General features: G+C 36.6%; 1 protein-coding gene across 1 annotated transcript in view; it reads left to right on the top strand.

The window, feature by feature from the left end:
* Nucleotides 1-21087, top strand: part of TMEM260 (transmembrane protein 260) — a 70871-nt gene that overhangs the window by 28309 nt on the left and 21475 nt on the right. The window contains 6 exon segments of the mRNA XM_018054102.1: nt 5757-5934; nt 6959-7072; nt 10172-10351; nt 11887-11927; nt 17516-17599; nt 19122-19236. Of these exon segments, the coding sequence (XP_017909591.1) occupies nt 5757-5934; nt 6959-7072; nt 10172-10351; nt 11887-11927; nt 17516-17599; nt 19122-19236 (712 nt within the window).

The following is a 21087-nucleotide window of genomic DNA, read 5'->3' as shown; positions in this document are numbered from 1 at the left end:
CGCCTGCAAGCCATGGGGTTGCAAAGAGTCGGACATGACTGAGCGACTGAACTGAGCCGAACGGAAAGCTTTTTAAAAGAGGAAATATTCAAATCTAGAATTTTAAAAAAAGAAGAAAGTTGGAAAGCTTGCAGAATTTCTGGGAAGGCTGGATTAGCAGGCTCTGATCCCAGAATATTCAGAGTCCCAGGCACGTATGTGTTGGTGAAACCACTGTGGCTGCCATCCGTGGGCCCCAGGCACCCCAGCTCACATCATCGACACTGACCTGGATTCTGAGCACTAATCCTGAAAGTGCTGCCATTATTGTCTGTGAAAATGATACACAAATCCCACCCACCATGTCTGATTCTGCCTCCATACCTGCTTTTTGACCTCATGAATTTCCAGTTCAAAGAATGGAGCAGGTGATTCTGACAGGCAGAGCCTAGGTCATATACCCATGCTCTAACTGCTTGGAGACTAGAAAAATATTCTGTATTTCAGTGTGTGTAATAAGAAGGGCTTTGCCTCATAAGGTTGTATCCCTCAGGCATATGAAAGGATTTTAGATGTTGAGTAGCAAAAGAAAAGAGAAGGTCCAATACTCTTGTCTTCAGTCTATAGGCTGAGTTGATTTTTAAGCAAGCTGTTTTGAGATGCTGAAAAGATCAAGATTATAGGTTTGATTTTCTTTACTGGCTTTATAATCAGTTACCTTCTTTTCTATAACCTTGTACCCAGAAAAATCAGGTGAAAGAGTATATGGATTATTCATTGTAAAACAATCTTGTCCTTGGCGGGGGGGGGGGGGGGGGGGGGGTGATATGGGACAGAAGTGAGGTGGGAAAAATTCAGATTTTAGACCTTGCTGATGTAGGATTCGTCTTCAATAAAATGCTAATGTACATAAGTATCTGTAATAGTCTAAGGTGACTGGATAAATTTTACCACTGATAATTTTACTTATACTATCTTCAGTTTCTAAAACCTTATGAAATATTTGAAAAGGCAGTTAACATAGTTCATAATTCCAATAATGTCAATAATTCAAACGCTTTAGGATGTCTTCCTGAGCATAATAATGTGCTAAAAATCATTGTAGATTAGTGAGTCTTGAGTTTTCTTCCTGAGGATTTGTACATATCAGTTCTTTTTAATTAACTGTTTGCTGGTTTTAAACTTTAACTGCCCTTTCAAAAAAAAAAAAAGGTTAATATCAGTCTTGAGAGGTATGTACAATTCAAGTTGGTAGTGTGTTGTTTAGATAACACATAGACATAAATACAATTCTAATAATTGACAAAACTTCTGTTCTTCACTCAAAGAGGTGCATATTTAACTAAATAAATGTACAATATATCATTGAAAGTGAAATCGCTCAGTTGTTTCTGACTCTTTGCGACCCCATGGACTGTAGCCTACCACACTCCTCCGTCCATGGGATTTTCCAGGCAAGAGTACTAGAGTGGGTTGCCATTTCCTTCTCCAGAGGATCTTGCCAACCCATGGATCATATACTGGTCTCCCGCATTGTAGGCAGACGTTTTACCATCTGAGCTACCAGGGAAGTATATCATTAGTCTGGGATAAACGATTTGACATTAAAATAGCCATCTCTTACCCATAATGTAATTATTTTAAATAGCCAGACTAACAATTTTAATCCTGGTTCTGCCACTTAATTACCTACTATAGGACCTTGGAAAAATTATTTGGCCTCCCTGAGCCTCATTTTCTTCATTTGAGAAAAGGAGACAAACCACCATCTACTCCTAGGGTTATTGTGAAAATTAGATGAATATAAAGAAGGCCATAGAACAATACCTGAAACATGGCTAACAAGAAACTCAACAAATGTCAGCAACTTATCTTGGAAATTTGCTGATTTCTTTAAACTTTTTATCTTGATGCAATTTCAGATTTATAAAAAAGTGGCACAAATGGCTCACTGTTTGCCCTTTACTCAGGTTCCCAAATATTAATATTTTACCACATTTGCTTTATCCTTGACTCAGTGGATATGTATGTATTATTTTGCTTTTTAACCAATTAAGAATAAGCTGCAGTCATGATGTCCTTTTACCTTTAAATGCTTCAAGATATGTTTCTTTAAACCAACATTGTCTTACATATACACAGTGTAGGTCTCAAAACAAATTATAAATGATACAAGGCTGTTACCTAATCTTCAGACCTGATCCAATTTTTTCCACATGCTAATAGTAGATGATACCACCCTTATGGCAGAAAGTAAAGAGGAACTAAAAAGCCTCTTGATGAAAGTGAAAGAGTTAAAAAGTTGGCTTAAAGCTCAACATTCAGAAAACTAAGATCATGGCATCTGGTCCCATCACTTCATGAGAAATAGATGGGAAAACAGTGGAAACAGTGTCAGACTTTATTTATTGGGGCTCCAAAATCACTGCAGATGGTGATTGCAGCCATGAAATTAAAAGACACTCCTTAGAAGAAAAGTTATGACCAACCTAGATAGCATATTAAAAAGCAGAGACATTACTTTGGCAACAAAGGTCCGTCTAGTCAAGGCTATGGTTTTTCCTGTGGTCATGTATGGATGTGAGAGTTGGACTGTGAAGAAAGCTGAGCACCGAAGAATTGATGCTTTTGAACTGTGGTGTTGGAGAAGACTCTTGAGAGTCCCTTGGACTGCAAGGAGATCCACCCAGTCCATCCTAAAGGAGATCAGTCCTGGGTGTTCATTGAAAGGACTGATGCTAAAGCTGAAACTCCAATACTTTGGCCACCTCATATGAAGAGTTGACTCATTGGAAAAGGCCCTGATACTGGGAGGGATTAGGGGCAGGAGGAGAAGGGGACGACAGAGAATGGGATGGCTGGATGGCATCACCGACTTGATGGACATGAGTTTGAGTAAACTCCAGGAGTTGGTGATGGACAGGGAGGCATGGCATGCTGTGATTCATGGGGTCACAAAGAGTCAGACACGACTGAGCGACTGAACTGAACTATAGTAGAAGGCCTAGATCATGCCTTTTATTCTGTCGTCATCCTTTTGGTCTCTAATCTGGGACAGTTCTCATGGTGATTTTGTTTATTCTCAAGACTTTGACATTTCTTGATACATACAGGTCAGTTATTCTATAGAATGTCCTTCAGTCTGAGTTTGTCTGTCCTCTTGCTTAAATTCAGGTAATGTATTTTTGGTAGGAATACCACAGAAATGATGCTGTATTCTTTTTTTTTTTTTTTGCAATAGATAAAGAAGCATATGATGATTTTTTGTCCCATTACTGGGCGTTAACTTTGATGATGTGATTAAGACTGTTGGTCCAGTTTGCCACTGTAATTACAGTTTCTTCTTTTGTAATTATTTACAGGGAAATACCTTTAGACAGTGTACATATTTCTGTTACTCCAAACTTTACCCTCTACTTTGGTATCCATTGATTATTATTATGATGGTTGTCAAGTGGGGATTTCTAATTCTTCTAATTTCTTCTATAGTTATTAGTTGACTTTCCATGGACTTTTCCTTCTCACCCAGTTTTTTATATCACTGCAGATCCATAGCTTTTCTTTTTTTACATTCATAGATTCTTGTTTATTCATTGGGTTACAGTCTGTTACTCTAATTATTTTTATGCTCAAGTTTTCCCCAATTTGGCCAATAAGAGTCCTGTAAGCTGGCTAATATGCTCTTTGTTAATGTCTCCATTTGAACATTTCCTTACTTTGTGTCCCAAAATGTTTCTGATTCTTTTGCTACTTGAGCTTTCCCAACCCTGGAATCAGCCATTTCTTCAAGGGTGCTAATTTATGTTTTAAGTAGAAGAAGGAATCTTGTATCTTTTGCTGACTTTCCAAAAAGTCATATTGACAGCTGGAACTTAGAGGTTTCTTTAAATTGTTACTAATACTTTAAGATTAATTCATTCTTTTATTTGTTAAGTTTCCTTTCTGTGCTTGGGGCCAGATGCTTCCAATTAAGTGAAGTTTAGCTCCAGTTCACATTTCCAAAAACAATGTAAAAATCATTGATATGCAGAGATGGGCTAAAAACCTGGGAATTGAAGAGAAAATTGAGAGAAGAGTAGAGTTTTAATAAAGGAGCAGGGAGGACCTTCAATTCAGGGAGCAAACGTATGGAGCTAGGAATAGGCGAGTCTTATTAGGGAATTTTGAGGAGCTTGACTACTTGGTAGGAGGTCATGTTGGTAATTAGTGTTTAGGGGGCCCAGTTTATTGGGAGCCTGGATTCCAGGTTGATTCTAATTCATCCTGTAGGAATAAAGAGTATTCACAAAGAGTATGCTTTAGAAAGTTTAATCTGATGTTATATTGCAGAAGAATTAGAAAATGTAAGGCAAGTTAGGAAACTATTACTTTGAATCTAAGGCAAAAGGAATACAAATGGAAAGGAATCTGAAAAGGAATTTGGAAGGAAGAAATAACTAGGTTCTTGAATCAGGAAAACTGGGAGAATGGAGTATTCTGCAGGAAATAGGAAACTGATGATTTTTATAAGGGAAAGAGAACAGGAAAATTGTAAACAGAAATTCAGAGAAAAACAGGTTTGGTGATATTGAAATTTGTTAGCTTTTTTTCCTACTAAGGTTGATTAAAAGCTATACAGTTACTCCATAATTTTTATGCAAAACAATACAGCTAAAAAGTAATGACCTATGATTTGACCTCTCAAATCATATCTCTAGATTGAGATCCAGATTCCTCAATTAATTTGAAATATGGGCTTCTGTTGGCATTGGGAGTGAGGAATTTGTTTCCAAGTATAGCATTTGATTCTTCTGTGTTACTAAAATTCACACTCTTACCCTTCTCTTTAAAAAAAAAAATATCATTTTTAACTTTGACTTTGTGTGAAGAAGAAATCATTTGAAACTAAGAATTTAGCTTACAAGATCTTAAAATCACCAAATATTGTGACCAAGACATACTTTGCCATATGTTGGGAGATAAATGTAAAAAATACCTAGACCCAAACATTCCACAAGGAGTGAGAGTGAGTGTTCCTGAACAGATATTCCTTTTTTTTCTTTTATTCATTTTTAAAAGCTTTTTATTTTGTATTACGATATAGGTGATTAACAATGTTGTGATATTTTGATAGTTTCAGGTGAACAGCAAAGGGACTCAGCCATACGCATTCATGTATCTTCTCCCCCCGACTCCTCTCCCATCCAGGCTGACACATAACATTGAGCAGAGTACCCTGTGCTATACAGTAGGTCCTTATTGGTTATCCATTTTAATTATAGCAGTGTGTACATGTCCATCCCAAACTCCGTAACTATCCCTTTAGTGCATCCTTCCTCGCTGGCAACCATAAGTTCATTCTCTAAGTCTGTAAGCCTGTTTCTACCAAGCAGATACTCTGCCATTTTATTAATTTTTCAGTCTTAATCAGTCATGTTCGTTTTTTTTCTTAGATATAGCAAGAAAAGTGGCCCAGGTTTGTTATCTCTCTAGTCTCGGTCTCTTCAGGCTTTCTGAAATGGCTTGAATCCTAACGAGTACATTGGAGAACTAAACCTCATTCAGTTCATAAGATACCAAGCAGGTTTGTTCATTTGTTTCTTAATAGGTTAATATATGGACTTTGTAATTAAAATCTGTTGAAAGGAATTATTACACGAAGTAATGTATTAACCATCTAATGTGTTGGGATAGTGCTGGGCGGCTGTCATAATTTCTGCTGCTACAGTTTATAAAAAGGAAAATAAAGTCAGTTCTTTTTGTTGAGAAAGAAGATTTCATGTTATCTGTATTTGCAGGCTTTCTGGCTCATATGCTGGAGGAATCCTTGCTGCGGGGGTGTTTTCATTTTCTCGTCTAACATGGCAGTGGTCCATTGCAGCAGAGGTTTTTAGCTTAAACAATCTGTTTGTGGGCCTGCTTATGGCTCTTACTGTACATTTTGAGGAGGCAGCAACTGCACAAGAAAGATCAAAGGTAACCTATTTTGATCAAAGTGAAATCACTTTTTGTTTTAATTTTTAGACAGATGCTCTATTTCTTTTTAACTTTGGTTTAGATACTGTTCATCTATTCTGATTACTGTCAAAGTAATCTAGGCATGTTGAGAGAAAAGCACTCTCCAAACACTCTCAGTTTTTTTACTGTAAACTATGAGAGCCTTTATAAAACATGAGAATTTTTTTTCTATCTCAGAGTTCAAAAGTTTTTTGGAGAATGAGGGTGTTACAAAATCCCCTTTGAGTCTTACTGGGAAAGAAAGGCTTGTTAGCTAATCCACTGTCATATATGTGTGTATGTGTGTGTGTGTGTGATCTTAAGATGCCAAGCTCTAGGGTGACCACTTTAAATTATTTACCATTATGGTGCCTTAGCTTATTCTCTAATTTCACAAAAGATCAAATAATTTGTACTTTTTTTTCACTAAAAGGAAAGTAATCAGATGTAAAATGAAGTAGTTCTAAAGAGATTATAATGACTAATCATCAAAATAATTTGCAGTGTCGGGGAACCCTGTCTTCTAAGGGCTTACCATCTACACATTGAAGAATGCCAGATTATCATAATATTTGGGCAGCTTGTGTTATTAAAGAATTTAGAAACAAAAGAACATCAAGGTTTATCTGTGGTTTCCATAAACAAATCTGTGATGATATTAGAGTTTATTTTTTGTTTAACATAAACCCTTTTATGATTATGAAAATAACATGTTCAAAAATAGCAAAAAGACCACCATAGGGAACCAGGTTTCTAAATAAAAGTGTTATATTTAATTAATTTAATAGAAGAAAATCTAAAAGAATTGCTCAACTTTAATATTAATAAAATAATGGTGATATTAGTGAGTATTAAAGCTGATTGTTTGCATTAAAAGTTTGATGTTAACCTGGCTTACTGTATAAATGCTTACTTTTAATAAAAAGAATAGCTTTTTACTATTGTGCTTTCTTAGTTTTCAGTGAATTTTTAACTTGGATTATTTTCTTTTATTATTTTTCAGATAGCTAATATTGGTGCTTTATGCTGTGGCCTTAGCTTATGTAATCAGCACACAATAGTACTCTATGTTTTGTGCATAATACCATGGATTCTCTTTCGACTTTTAAAAGAGAAGGTAGGTTTTTGAGAAAAAAAGCCCAATATGACATTTATGGCACCAGAAAACATGAGGTTTACTTATTAGTTTCATACAGGCTTAATAGGGATATTGTAAAATCTATAGATGGTTTTGGGTAGTATGAACATTTTAACAATATTAATTATTTTAATCCATGAATGTGAGACATCTTTTCATATGTGTCTTCTTCAGTTTCTTTCGTCAGTGTCTTATAGTTTTCAGTATACAGATATTTCATTAATACCTCCTCAGTTAAATATATTCCTAAGCAATTTATTATATTTGATGCTATGCTATTGTAAATGAAATAGTTTTCTTTTTAAGATAGTTCATTGTTAGTATATAGAAGCACAACTAATTTTGTATCCTGTAACTTTCCTAAATTTGTTAAGTTTTACAGCTTTTTGATAGAATCTTTAGGATTTCCTATTTAAGATCATGTAATTTGCAAACAGAGACAATTTCACTTCCTTTCTAGTTTGGATTCCTTTTATTTCTTTTTTTGCCTAACTACCCTGAGTAGGACTTCCAGTACTATGTTGAATGTGAGAGGTGAGAGTGGGCATGCTTGTCTTATTCCTGATCTTAGAGGAGAAGCTTTCAGTCTGTCACCATTGAGTACTGTGTTAGCTGTGGCCTTGTCATATGTGACTTTCATCATGTTAATATGTGCCCCACATCAATTAAATCAAAATTATTTTCGAGTAGGATCAGCCACTGGCTCGGCTCTGTAGATGCGCAGAACTGCTGGCTGATCAACCTCTGCTCTGGCACCGCTGCAGACAGGAATGTGTTCTCCCAAGAGTGGAGACCGGTCGCTGTAAGCCCTGCTTCCCTTCTCCATCTCTGTCTGATCCCCAGTGGTTGAGCCCCAAAGATCTACGCCTACCCAACCCCTCCCCCGCCGCTGTGGTCCCCGCGAGTGAGAACTGAGTGAGTCTCCTGCGGAGCATCCTGCAATGCCTGGGGAGCTGGATTTCCACCCTGGGGGCTCTTTTCCCACTGGAAAAAGTGTACCCCAAGGGGAGTCCTCTAATGTACCGCTGTGCTGGCCTAAGGGAGGAGTAAAATGGTCAGAGTGCCCCTCAAAGCTTCAAGTGCAGTCCTTCTTGGTCTCTGTGGTCCAGGACTTCAGCCTCAACCCCATTGTCTGGGATTTTCACAACAGTATCTTGTCTTCAGGTAGTTGCTGATGGTGTTTAGTGGGAAGGACTGAAGTTGGGATTACTTATGTTGCCATCTTGATGGTGTCACTCTTAGCCAGGCTTCTGATATCAGAGAAGGTGCAGCTAGATATACATTCTCTGGCATGGACTTAAAAAGCAAATCTTTTGTTTTAAGTCTTTGGACGGAGAGCCATATTCTCATGTAAAACATACAAGACCCAGAGCTGACAAGTTAGGAACCTGATCTGAGAGCCTGTTTACCCTGTACTTAGATCAGCCTCTGATGAATGATGAAATTTGGGAAAGAGCGCCTTTTATTTTTATTATTTAAAGAGCAGAGTCTAGAAAATAAGATCTACCAGTGAAGTGATAGGGAATTGGATCTGACTGCTCAGGTGATCTAAGGCGAAATTAGTTGGTTGCAACCCCAACTGCTTACTTAAATTATCTAGAAAGGTTTAAGAAAGTAAATAGGTGTTTGTGTGTGTGTATGCCTTTGTGTGCTCTCACTACCCTAAAATAATTCTGATTTATTTGATTGGGTGTGAGGCCCTAGGACTGATAGTTTTAAAAGTTCCCCAGGTGATTCCAGTGTACGTGCAGCTAGGACTCAGAGCCACTCTCCTGCACTCTCCGAAATAGTTCTCATGTGTTGATTTCTCTATTTCCCACACAAAAGGAAAATTCTGCAGCAACTATGTCTTGCCATTCTAAACTGAACTTTATAGTGTGCGGAAACTGCTAAAATCTAAACATTTACTTTCTTTAAAGCTACTTTTAAGAATAGCAAAGGCATATTCTTCGATTAGTTATTTTTTCCATTTTTTTCATCCCATCATTTTGTATGAATCTCGTTACCACTTTAGAAATGTCAAACAAAATCTACTGTAGTAAAAATACTCCATTTTCAATGAAGAATGCTAACTTGAAAATGCTAGTGTAAGTCAACTACTTTTCTGCTTCTGATGAATGGAAATCTTGGTTCTCATATTCATTGTCACCTATCAATTTCCCTTTTTTGTAAAGAAAAAATTGGCAATTTCCGATCATGATATTTGTAGGAAATGACATTTCCAATTACTAAAGCAACCATAGAATTCTTTTGGACTCAATCTTTGTAAAAATTTGGCAGTTTCCCTTGGTTTTAGAAACGTGCAGAAGCGGGACTTCCCTGGCAGTACAGTGGTTAAGACTCTGTGCTTCAGTTACTTCAAGGCTTGCTCCTTGGTAGGAGAACTAAAATTGCATGCCACATGACATGGCCAAGAAAGAAAAAAGCAAAGAAGAAACTTGCAGATGAGAAATATATTCTGTTTGAGGCAAGATTATTGCATTCAACAACAAATTTCCTTCTTCCTTTGTAAACTGAGAAAAAAAATAGCATTTGGATGAACTTGAGTGTTACTTAAAAACTAGCTTCATTTGTGCTGATTTCCATGAAATGTCCAAAACCCTTGTAGAAACAATATGTTATTAATGTGCAGTCATAATATAATATATAGTTAAAGCCTACTCCTGATGATGATAATGAAGTGAATCAGTATTAGAACAATATCTTGGGCAGTTTTGAAAACAGTCAAACACCATAATCAACACTAATCACTTCCAGGTGGGTAGTCTCAGCTGTGCAGTGCTGCATGTCATGACATGGTTTTAAGTGTAGAGGATGCAATAAACATGAGAATCATGTCTTTGCTAATATTATTTGCTTCACTCAGATTTCACTTGCCATGCAAAGGAGTTCAGGCTGATGCAATTTCCTAGTAATCCACAGTAATCAGAAGGTTTAACATCATCTTCCGTGGTGACTTGATATAAATTGAGAGATCAGCTCTGAGTAAACATATTTGATGTTTTCCTCAATATATTCTTGAAGTTCCAGGATGAATCTGACTAAAATAAACACTGTGATCCCTGTGCTCTAATGCAGGAACTCTCCCCAGGCTCCCTGTTGAAGTTGAGTCTGTGCTTCTTTGCTGGTCTGCTGCCCTATATCTACCTGCCTGTCTCATCCTACCTCAATCAAGCTCGTTGGACCTGGGGAGACCAGACAACATTGCTAGGATTTTTGACACATTTTCTCAGGGAAGAATATGGAACATTCAGTCTGGTAAATTTATATTTCAAACACTTTTAAGGAAATAAGTGGCAAAACTTCAGTGTTCTGCCTGGACCATGAGTGGAAAAAAAAAAAAAAAGACACATGACAGCATGTGGAATTTTCTTTCGTTACTTATCTAGCAGACTTGCCCCTTGGAATGTAGCCTTTCACATGAGTTTGAAAAAACTGACTCACTTAATCTGACATCATCCTTTTGTGTATCCTGAATATATTCTTCAAGATAACAAGCAGTCAAAAGCCTCTGCTCCGAGGAGCTGAAAGCTTTTCAGTCTTTTTATCATCGGGTATCATTTTGGGCCCTTGGTCTATGATTAAAAATATCTGAAAACAATTAGAGGAAAAACACTTCAAAAATTTTAATATACCTTGACCAAAACATTTCTTTTTTTTTTTTTTTTCAAATATTTGATGAACAGTGTTCATGTTAGTATTTAGTAGGAGACCTAAATATGTTAATGCTTCATAAAATATGATCTCACTCAATGGAAACAGTATGTTCCAGAGAATTTCAAAAGACTTTGCTTTCCCTAAGACATAGTTTAGGGTAAAACACTAAATGCACTTGTGAGTAATGGTTATCTGAAAAGTGAAAGGATATACAGATGGGTTTTTATTTTTAAATAGACAGTTATATCTGATTTTTCTTTCATGATTTGTGCTTTTTGTGTCTTACTTGAATTAGGCAAATCTCAGATGACTACAATATTAAAGCATACCATTTATACAAAATTTTAAACCATGCCCAAACTAATGATCTATTACTCAATAATACATAAAAGGTAGTAAACCTATATAGTTTTAGAATGTAGGGTAATAACTAACACAGAATTCAAGGTAATAGTTACCACTAGGGGATAAGAAAGCCCCTTTCAAGGGCTCTGTGAAATATGGTATTTGTGCAGTTCTGGTTCGTCAATGAATGGTGAGTCTATAGGTTTTTTTAAAACTCTTTATCCCCTAAATATAGATTATATATGTTTTTATATATAAGAGATATTTCCTAAAAATCATTTAATAAAAGGATAATTATTATTCTTTGACTGAGAAGGTTTGGTGCTTTAAATTTATACTCTGGTTTACTTACATTGGTTATTCCATTGAAATATTGCTTGAGGGCCATTGCAGATTTGAAAACGTGTATAATTCACACATAATTGTGAAATTATAGGCAGGTGATAATGAGCTCTAATCAAAGTGCCCAAAAAAGAGCTTAAAGAGACTTTGTAATGAAAGTGTAAAGTCTGTTAATTCATTAATGTGTTAATCATTCCTGCTGGAAGAGTTTAACTGATTTTTAGCCAAGTATTATTTCTGAAATGATTCCTAAGGGATGTCTGTGCTTAGTTTTCATTGACTTCTCTTAAAAAATCCAAATAGACTCTGAAATAAACACTTTGAATGAAGAGGAGTTGCATCATATATTTAAAACATGTAGCTTTTAAATCAGGGTAGTTAAAATACAATAGCCTTCCAAAGTTTCAGTTTAACACTTGTGCAAATAAACTTTTCTCTTTTATGTTCAGGCCAAATCTGAAATAGGATCCAGTATGTCCGAAATATTGCTGTGAGTATGAAATATTTTAAACTATTTTTAAATGAATTCTTTATTAATTCCTTTAAATGATTTTAGGGATTTCTGAATTTATTACTTTGTGAAGCAGTACATCTGAGAAGTAGTTCTCACCTCTGTGGTTAACAGTTTTTGTGTATAATGTCAAATATTCTAGCATCCCATCAATAACATAAAGCTTGAAATGAGCACTAAATACAACAGTGAATAAGACTATTAGGAGACTAAATAGAATCTATGAAATGAAAATGTTTCAACTTTCAGTTGAATACAAAATTACCCAATATATTGTGGCTTTATAAATAACTTTTTCTTTGTTTATATCTTCTTGCTTTTGGAGACATTTTAGAACATTGCATTTAGCACAATTTAAACAATCATTTTCTTGTTATTTTACTTTGAACCATAATGTGGGGAGAAATATCAATAACATCAGATATGCAGATGACAGCACCCTTATGACAGACAGCAAAGAAGAATTAAAGCCTCTTGATAAAGGTGAAAAAGCTGGCTTAAAACTCAACATTCAGAAAACAAAGATCATGGCATCCAGTCTCATCACTTCATGGCAAATAGATGGGGAAACAGTGGGAACAGATAAAGACTATATTTGCTTGGGATCCAAAATCACTGTGGACAGTGACTGCAGCCATGAAATTAAAAGATGCTTGCTCCTTGGAAGAAAAGCAATGACAAACCTAGATAGCATATTAAAAAGCAGAGACACTACTTTGCCTTTGCCTAGAAAAGTCCATCTAGCCAAAGCTGTGGTTTTTATTTCATGCAATAATGGACACAATAAAGGACAGAAGAGGTACTGACCTAACAGAAACAGAAGATATTAAGAAGAGGTGGCAAGAATACACAGAAGAACTATACAAAAGAGTTCTTCATGACCCAGATAACCACGATGGTGTGATCACTCACCTAGAGCCAGACATCCTGGAATGTGAGGTCAACTGGGCCTTAGGAAGCATCACTACAAACAAAGTTAGTGGAGGTGATGGAATTAGAGTGGAGCTATTTCAAATCCTAAAAGATGATGCTGTTAAAATGCTGCACTCAGTATGCCAGCAAATTTAGAAAACTCAGCAGTGGCCACAGGACTGGAAAAGGTCAGTTTTCATTCCAATCCCAAAAAAGGCAATGCCAAAGAATGTTCAAACTATCACACAATTGCACTCATCTCACATGCTAACAAAGTAATGCTCAAAATTCTTCAAGCCAGACTTCAACAGTACATGAACCATGAATTTCCAGATGTTCAAGCTGGTTTTAGAAAAGGCAGAGGAACCAGAGATCAAGTTGCCAACACCATTGGATCATAGAAAAAGAAAGAGAGTTCCAGAAAAACATCTACTTCTGCTTTATTGACTATGCCAAAGCCTTTGACTATGTGGATCACAACAAACTGTGGAAAATTCTTCAAGAGATGGAATTACCAGGCACCTGACCTGCCTCCTGAGAAATCTGAATGCAGGTCAAGGAGCAACAGTTAGAACTGGACATGGAAAAACAAACTGATTCCACATTGGGAAAGGAGTACATCAAGGCTGTATATTGTCACCCTGCTTATTTAACTTATATGCAGAGTACACCATGTGAAATGCCGGACTGAATGAAGCACAAGCTAGAATCAAGATTGCTGGGAGAAATATCAATAACCTCAGATATGCAGATGACACCACCCTTATGGCAGAAAGCAAAGAACTAAAGAACCTCTTGATGAAAGTGAAAGAAGGCAGTGAAAAAGCTGACTTAAAACTCAACATTCAAAAAACTAACTAAAAAAATTAAGATCGTGGCATCTGGTCACATCACTTCATGGCAAATAGATGGGGAAACAATGGAAATAGTGAGAGACTTTATTTTGGGGGGCTCCAAAATCACTGCATTTGGTGACTGCAGCCATGAAATTAGCTGATGCTTACTCCTTGGAAGATAAGCTATGACAACCTAGACAGAATACTAAAAAGCAGAAACATTACTTTGCTGACAAAGGTCTGTCAGTCAAAGCTATGGTTTTCCAGTAGTCATGTATGGATGTGAGAGTTGGACCATAAAGAAAGCTGAGTGCCAAAGAATTGGTGCTTTTAAACTGTGGTGTTGGAGAAGACTCTTGAGAGTCCCTTGGACTGCAAGGAGATCCAACCAGTCCATCCTAAAGGAGACTAGTACTAGATGTTCACTGGAAGGACTGATGTTGAAGCTGAAACTCCAATACTTTGGTCACCTGATGTGAAGAATTGACTCATCCCCCTGATGCTGGGAAAGATTCAAGGCAGGGAGAGAAGGGGATGACAGAGGATGAGATGGTTGTATGGTATCACCGACTCGATGGACATTAGTTTGAGCAAGCTGCAGGAGTTGGTGATGGACAGGGAAGCCTGGCATGCTGCAATCCATGGGATCATAGAGTCAGGTATGAATGAGCAACTGAGCTGAACTGAACTGATGGTTTTTCCAGTGGTCATGTATGGATGTGAGAGTTGGACCATAAAGAAGGCTGAGCACTGAAGAACTGATGCTTTTGAATTGTGGTGCTGGAAAAGACTCTTGACAGTCCCTTAGACTGCAAGGAGATCAAACCAGTCAATCCTAAAGGAAATCAGTCCTGAATATTCATTGGAAGGATTGATGCTGAAGCTGAAACTCCAGTACTGTGGCCACCTGATGCAAAGAGCCGACTCATTGGAAAAGATCCTACTCATTGAAAAAGACCCTGATGCTGGGAAAAGTTGAAGACAGAAGGAGAGGGAGATGAAAGAGGATAAGATGGTTGGATGGCATCACCAACTCAAGGAATATGAGTTTGAACAAACTCCAGGAGTTGGTGAAGGACACGGAAGCCTGGTGTGCTACAGTCATGGGGTCACAGTCAGACACAACTGAATGACTGAACAACAATATTCATTTAATTCTTCAAATATTAATTTATTTAATGTTTTAAGACTTCCTGTAAGCTGTCCTTAAGCTCTGTTTTTGACTTACTCATTTTTAAAAATCCAGCCTTATTAGAACCAGCTTAATATATTTTCATCTATATTATCTCTCAGTGTTCTTTGAAAAATGGGTTAATGTTTGCTTTAAAACCTATGGAGTTTAAATAACAAAATTATCTATAGCAATTTTGTAATATTACAGTATTTCAATATAAAATTAAGTATGAATAGGTTTACCTGACACTAAAGTGATCTCAGTATTAATATGGGATTCACAGGACAACTTGCAAACTTTTAAAAATATGGGGAAAATATTTTAAATCTATATGTGAGGTAGCTAACATGTTCTCGCAGTTTCTATCTTGTTCATTTGCTGATTTTCTTGCTTCCTTCCATACTCTGATCTTTTCTTTTTAAATCACTTTCATTAAATTTTTTGACTGTGCTAGGTTTTCGGTGCTTTGTGTGAGCGTTCTCTGGTTTCAGTGAGTGAGGGCTACTCTTCATTGTGGTACACGGGCTTTTCATTGCATTGGCTTCTCTTGTTGCAGAAAACAGGCTCTAGCACAGGCTTCAGTGGTCGCGGCTCATGGGCTCAGTAGTTGTGGCTTGTGGGCTCTAGAGCTTGGGCTCAGTAGTTGTGGTGCATGGGCTTAGTTGCTCCAAGACATAGGAAATCTTCCTAGACCAGGGATCAAACCCGTGTCCCCTGCGTTGGCAGGCAGATTCTTATCCTCTGTGCCACCAGGGAAGTTCTAAATTACTTTCTTTCTACTCTAAATAAATGACACATAATTATTATAGAAAATTTAGAAAATACAGGTAAGAAAACCAAGAAAATTAAAATTACCTATAATTCCAGCATGCAGAGATAACTACTGTTCTTAATCCATTAACATTCTTGTCTATATCCTTCCAATATTTTTAATATTTTTGCTTGTTTTTAAAAATGGAATCATAATATACACTCTGTTTTGTTAGCCTGCTGTTTTTCATTTAATACTATATCTTGAAAATACCTCCCTGCCACCATTTATTCTTGTATAACCTTTGAAGATTCTTACAATTGACTTTAAATATTTCTGTTTATGTCTGATGAAGACTTGTGGCTCCTTTTTCTTTTCTGTTGGGGAGAAGGTAGCAAGAAGCTCAGTTCCCCTTTTAAAGATAAAGACAACTTTATCAGTGTCTGTCGGCTTCTCGTTTGGGGATTTTCTCCATGCCAAGACTCCCAGCCTGCTGTTTTCTACCTACCTGCCAAAACTGTCTTCACATTCAGGATCATTGATATATTTTGTCTTAACAAACCTCACATGAACTCCAGAGATGCCTCACGAGTAATCCTAGACCATACATCTAACTTTCACTAGCTGCATGTAAAAGTCCTCTATGGGAGAACTCAAAGGTCTCCTTTACATTGAAGTAATAGCAGTTAGGTCACATACTCAGAAAAAAAGGCTTAACCAAAGTGTTGCCCACGCACACCCACACTGTTTGTTCCAATGAAGTCATATGTGGGATGGGGATATAATCCTAGCACTCTCTGAGGGAGAGAATTCCTAATCTTTAATTGTTTCAGTGGACAGGAGTGTTAAGAAAGGCAACTCATAATTAACCTACTAAAAAATTCTTGAACATGATTTAACCTAATCATCTATCCTCTTCCAGTCAAGCAAATTGTGTTCTTTCTCCATGCGTATCTTTAAATTGCCATCCTGTTGGATTACATAATGGAAATTATTTAGTCTAACCCTAGGCAGTGACCATGTTTAAAAGCTTACATTTAAGCAACAGATCTCTACAAATTGATTTTGAGACTGACTTCGTTCCTTTTGAAGGATAGTTTGAAATGGGCCTCATGCTGGAATCAATTTTTCAAGTGTATTTGAAAATGAGTAAGGCTATCTTCTCATAGTAGATGAGTCTCCATTAGTAAAATACACATTGTGTGGGTTCCATAATTATGGCATTACATTTTCTCCAATAAAATTGCCAGTAGGGCGAAGAAAGTTCTTTGAGATAGTGTTTAGAGTCATTTTTTCATTAAAAGTTGGAGATTGCCAGAGCTATTTGAAAACTCAGATAATACTTGGAAAATGTTTATTAGTTAATGAAAGAATTTAATTATAAAGGGGAAATACATTTCTTGGAGATAAACACTTTTTGTACCAAATAATACAGAAAACAGGGAAGACTTTTAAGAAAGGAGATAACCTCAAAAAGCATGGTTGGAGATCAATTCTCTTTCCTTTTTTCACCATGACTGGATCTCCAGAAAATTATTTGAATTAGTTTTGTTTTCAGTTTCACATGACTTCTTATCAAACTAATCTGAGATACAAATTGGCTCATAAATCATTATAGTAGACCAATATCAAAAACACCAAATAATTATTTGTTCTTAGCTCAAATAGTATAAGTTGGTAATTCAGTGTTACAACTGAAAAACATCTTACAACTGTTTAGCTCTTTCTTGTGGTACTTTTTCTCCCAAATTTAAAAGAACACAAAATAATTTAAAATCTGACTCCCAGTCTTAAAATTATTTACTGCATAATTAGGTGTAGTATGTAAAGAATGCTTTGTTTGGAACTAGCAAATTTGTTTTCTGCCAATAATAAATTAAATTGTCTCTTACAGTTCTCAAGTGACAAATATGAGGACCCAACTCTCATTCAACATTCAAGCCCTTGCAGTTTGGGCAAATATATGTTTAACAAGAAAGTGAGTAAAGTAGTTCCTTTTTCTGTTATTTTTTGCATGTTCATTAATTGAATTAATATAGTCACTATATCATTATGGCAAATAGATAGGGAAACAGTGGCTGATTTTATCTCCAAAATCACTGCAGTTGGTGACTGCAGCCATGAAATTAAAAGACACTTACTCCTTGGAAGGAAAGTTATGACCAACCTAGACAGCATATTAAAAAGCAGAGACATTACTTTGTCAGCAAAGGTCCGTCTAGTCAAGGCTATTGTTTTTCCATTGGTCATGTATGGATGTGAGAGTTGGACCATAAAGAAAGCTGAGCGCTGAAGAATTGATGCTTTTGAACTGTGGTGTTGGAGGAGATTCTTGAGAGTCCCTTGGACTGCAAGGAGATCCAACCAGTCTATCCTAGAGATCAGTCTTGGGTGTTCACTGGAAGGACTGATGTTGAAGCTGAAACTCCAGTACTTTGGTCACCTGATGTGAAGAGCTGACTCATTTGAAAAGATCCTGATGGTGGGAAAGATTGAGGGCAGGAGGAGAAAGGGACGACAGAGGATGAGATGGTTGGATGGCATCACTGACTCAATGGACATGGGTTTGAGTAAACTCCGGGAGTTGGTGATGGACAAGGAGGCCTGGTGTGCCACGATTCATGAGGTCGCAAAGAGTCAGACACGACTGAGCGACTGAACTGAATTGAACCTCTGTTAATTTCTCATTTATTGACTTTCTAGTCTATTGAGTATATTCTTATATAAATGTATATTTGAATATACACTTATTATTTTATTTCCTTAACCCTTAACATTATAGTGAGTATATTTCCATACCATAACAAATACTTAGGATCATTTAAATTTCTGTATAATAATCCATTCTAAAACCTGGGACAATTAATTTAAATGTTTTCCTGTTTAAGAGTCTTAGATTGCTTCTACTTTTTCCACTACTGTAAATAAATACCAAGGCATTGTTATAGATTAATTCTTATCCAGTATTTCTGGTTCTTACTTAAAGATTTATGCCCACATATCAAATTACTGGGTCAATGAATGTGAATATTTTTTAAGGCTCTTGATATATTGATATATTGATATATTATCAAATTAATTTTTCTTGAACATTGTACTAACATACATTCTCGTATAACTTCATTCTCACCAGCATTGAGATTTGTCATTTTAAAATTTTTTATTATTTTGATGCATGAAATTATTCTTTTGTTTTACATGTTTAATTAAGCTTAAATTTAATAGGATTAGTAATTTATATTTCTTCTGCAGATTTTAATCTCATATTTTTTGCTGCATAGTTCCAAGTTATGCTTATAATAAGTAGTGCAGTGTGGCTTATTACTATGTGCTGGTTATCTATTCCAACTCACATTTTTAAGCCTAAGGTCTTTCTTTGTTCCTATTTAAAAATGGAAAGGTTTTTAGTTTCAAATATTTTTCCTATAGCTTGTAACTGTTAATATTATTAATATTCATGTCACATAAGTAATTTTGGACATATTTTAATTTTTTTATAGGGACAGACAAAGCCCATCATTAATATGGCTTTTTACTGGAATGTTTTGCATTTATTCGTTGTTCTTTGCCTGGAGGGCAAATTTAGATATTTCAAAACCGCTTTTCATGGGTGTGGTAAGTTTTGCCTAGATATATCCTTTGACCAGAAAGTTTGTGAAGAATGTACAAATCTGTCTTTCATGAATCTTGTAGAAGGGCAAGCTGTCTCAGAAATAGTTAAAATTGTACATGAAGTGAAGTGAAGTGAAAGTCACTCAGTCATGTCCAACTCTTTGGAATGTTGGAGTGGGTAGTCTTTCTCTTCTCCAGGGGATCTTCCCAACCCAGGGATCGAACCCAGATCTCCAGCATTATAGGTGGATTCTTTATCAGGTGAGCCACAAGGAAAGCCCAAGAATACTGGAGTGGGTAACCTATCACTTTTCCAGGGGATGTTCATGACCCAAGAATTGAACCAGGGTCTCCTGGATTGCAGGCGGATTCTTTACCAACTGAGCTATCAGTGAAGCCCTGATATTGTGTATACATGATCACAAATCAAAATTAAATTATTGAATAGGTAAGGCTAAGGCCTCTTTTGGGGGTGGAAAAAAGAATTGTTTCATTAGCACAATAGTTAAATAGAAAAATAAATGTAAGGTAGATTTAAGTTAGTCATTTTATATGTGTGCTTGCAGATAGGTTAATAGGAACCACTACAGTTCTTCTGGAATGTTTTTAAATAGCTTGATGAAAATGTTTAACGGTGAGGGGAGATCAATGAATGCATTGTTGATGATTTTTATTAGTGGGTGTGATTCCAAATGTTGGTCATTAGTGTTCTTATAGTTGAATAACAATGATGGCTTTTCATATCATTCAGTTCAGTTCAGTTCAGTCGCTCAGTCGTGTCCAACTCTTTGCGACCCCATGAATCGCAGCACACCAGGCCTCCCTGTCCATCACCAACTCCCGGAGTTCACTCAGACTCACATCCATCGAGTCAGTGATGCCATCCAGCCATCTCATCCTCTGTCGTCCCCTTCTCCTCCTGCCCCCAATCCCTCCCAGCATCAGAGTCTTTTCCAATGAGTCAACTCTTCACATGAGGTGGCCAAAGTACTGGAGTTTCAGCTTTAGTATCATTCCTTCCAAAGAACACCCATGACTGATCTCCTTCAGAATGGATTGGTTACTTGTGGTAAATTCCATGTAAGAATAATGATAACATCCCTTATATTTAAGTACTATTTTTGTGATTGGTTTTGTGGGGTTTTCTTCAAAACCTTCACCTATTTATGGGGGGCTCATGTTAATTGTAAGTGGCAGTGTTGGTTGTGGTATTGTATTAAATTTTGGTGGTTCTTTTTTAGGATTAATGGTGTTTTTAATTTTTTTAGTGGGGAATGTTGGTAGTATTTGGTTATACAATGGCTATGGCTACTGAGCAGTATCCTGTAAGACTGTCTTAGGAATATTCCTTTCTGGTTTAATTATAGTGTTTTCAATGGTTTTTTCACATTGAAGGATGAGAAGTTGGAAATTGTATTTAAATTTAATGTTTTAGGGGATTGCGCCTCCCTGGTGGCTCAGCTGGTAAAGAATCTGCCTGCAATGCAGTAGACACGGGTTCAATCCCTGGGTTGGGAAGATCCCCTGGAGGAGGGCATGGCACGCAATCCAGTATTCTTGCTTAGAGAATCCCATGGACAGAGGAGTCTGGTGGGCTACAGTCCATGGGATCGCAAAGAGTCAGACACCACTGAGTGACTAACACTTTCACTTTCTTTTTCACATTTCTTCTGGAACTTTTTTAAATAGCAGAGAAATATGGGTTGTACTTAGGGTCTCTACCAACATATTCCCTTATTTTCTTACCTCACCAGTCCACACTTGTACAAAACAGGAAGTATATTTCAATTTTCCCTGACTACGATATCTGAAATTAGAGTATTTCTTCTCCTTATAACAGAAACTATGTAAATG

Source organism: Capra hircus, chromosome 10 (assembly GCF_001704415.2).
Source record: "Capra hircus breed San Clemente chromosome 10, ASM170441v1, whole genome shotgun sequence".
NCBI classification, from domain to species: Eukaryota; Metazoa; Chordata; class Mammalia; order Artiodactyla; family Bovidae; genus Capra; species Capra hircus.
Note: the sequence above shows the minus strand (reverse complement) of the source record. Positions and strands in the feature narration are given on the sequence as shown.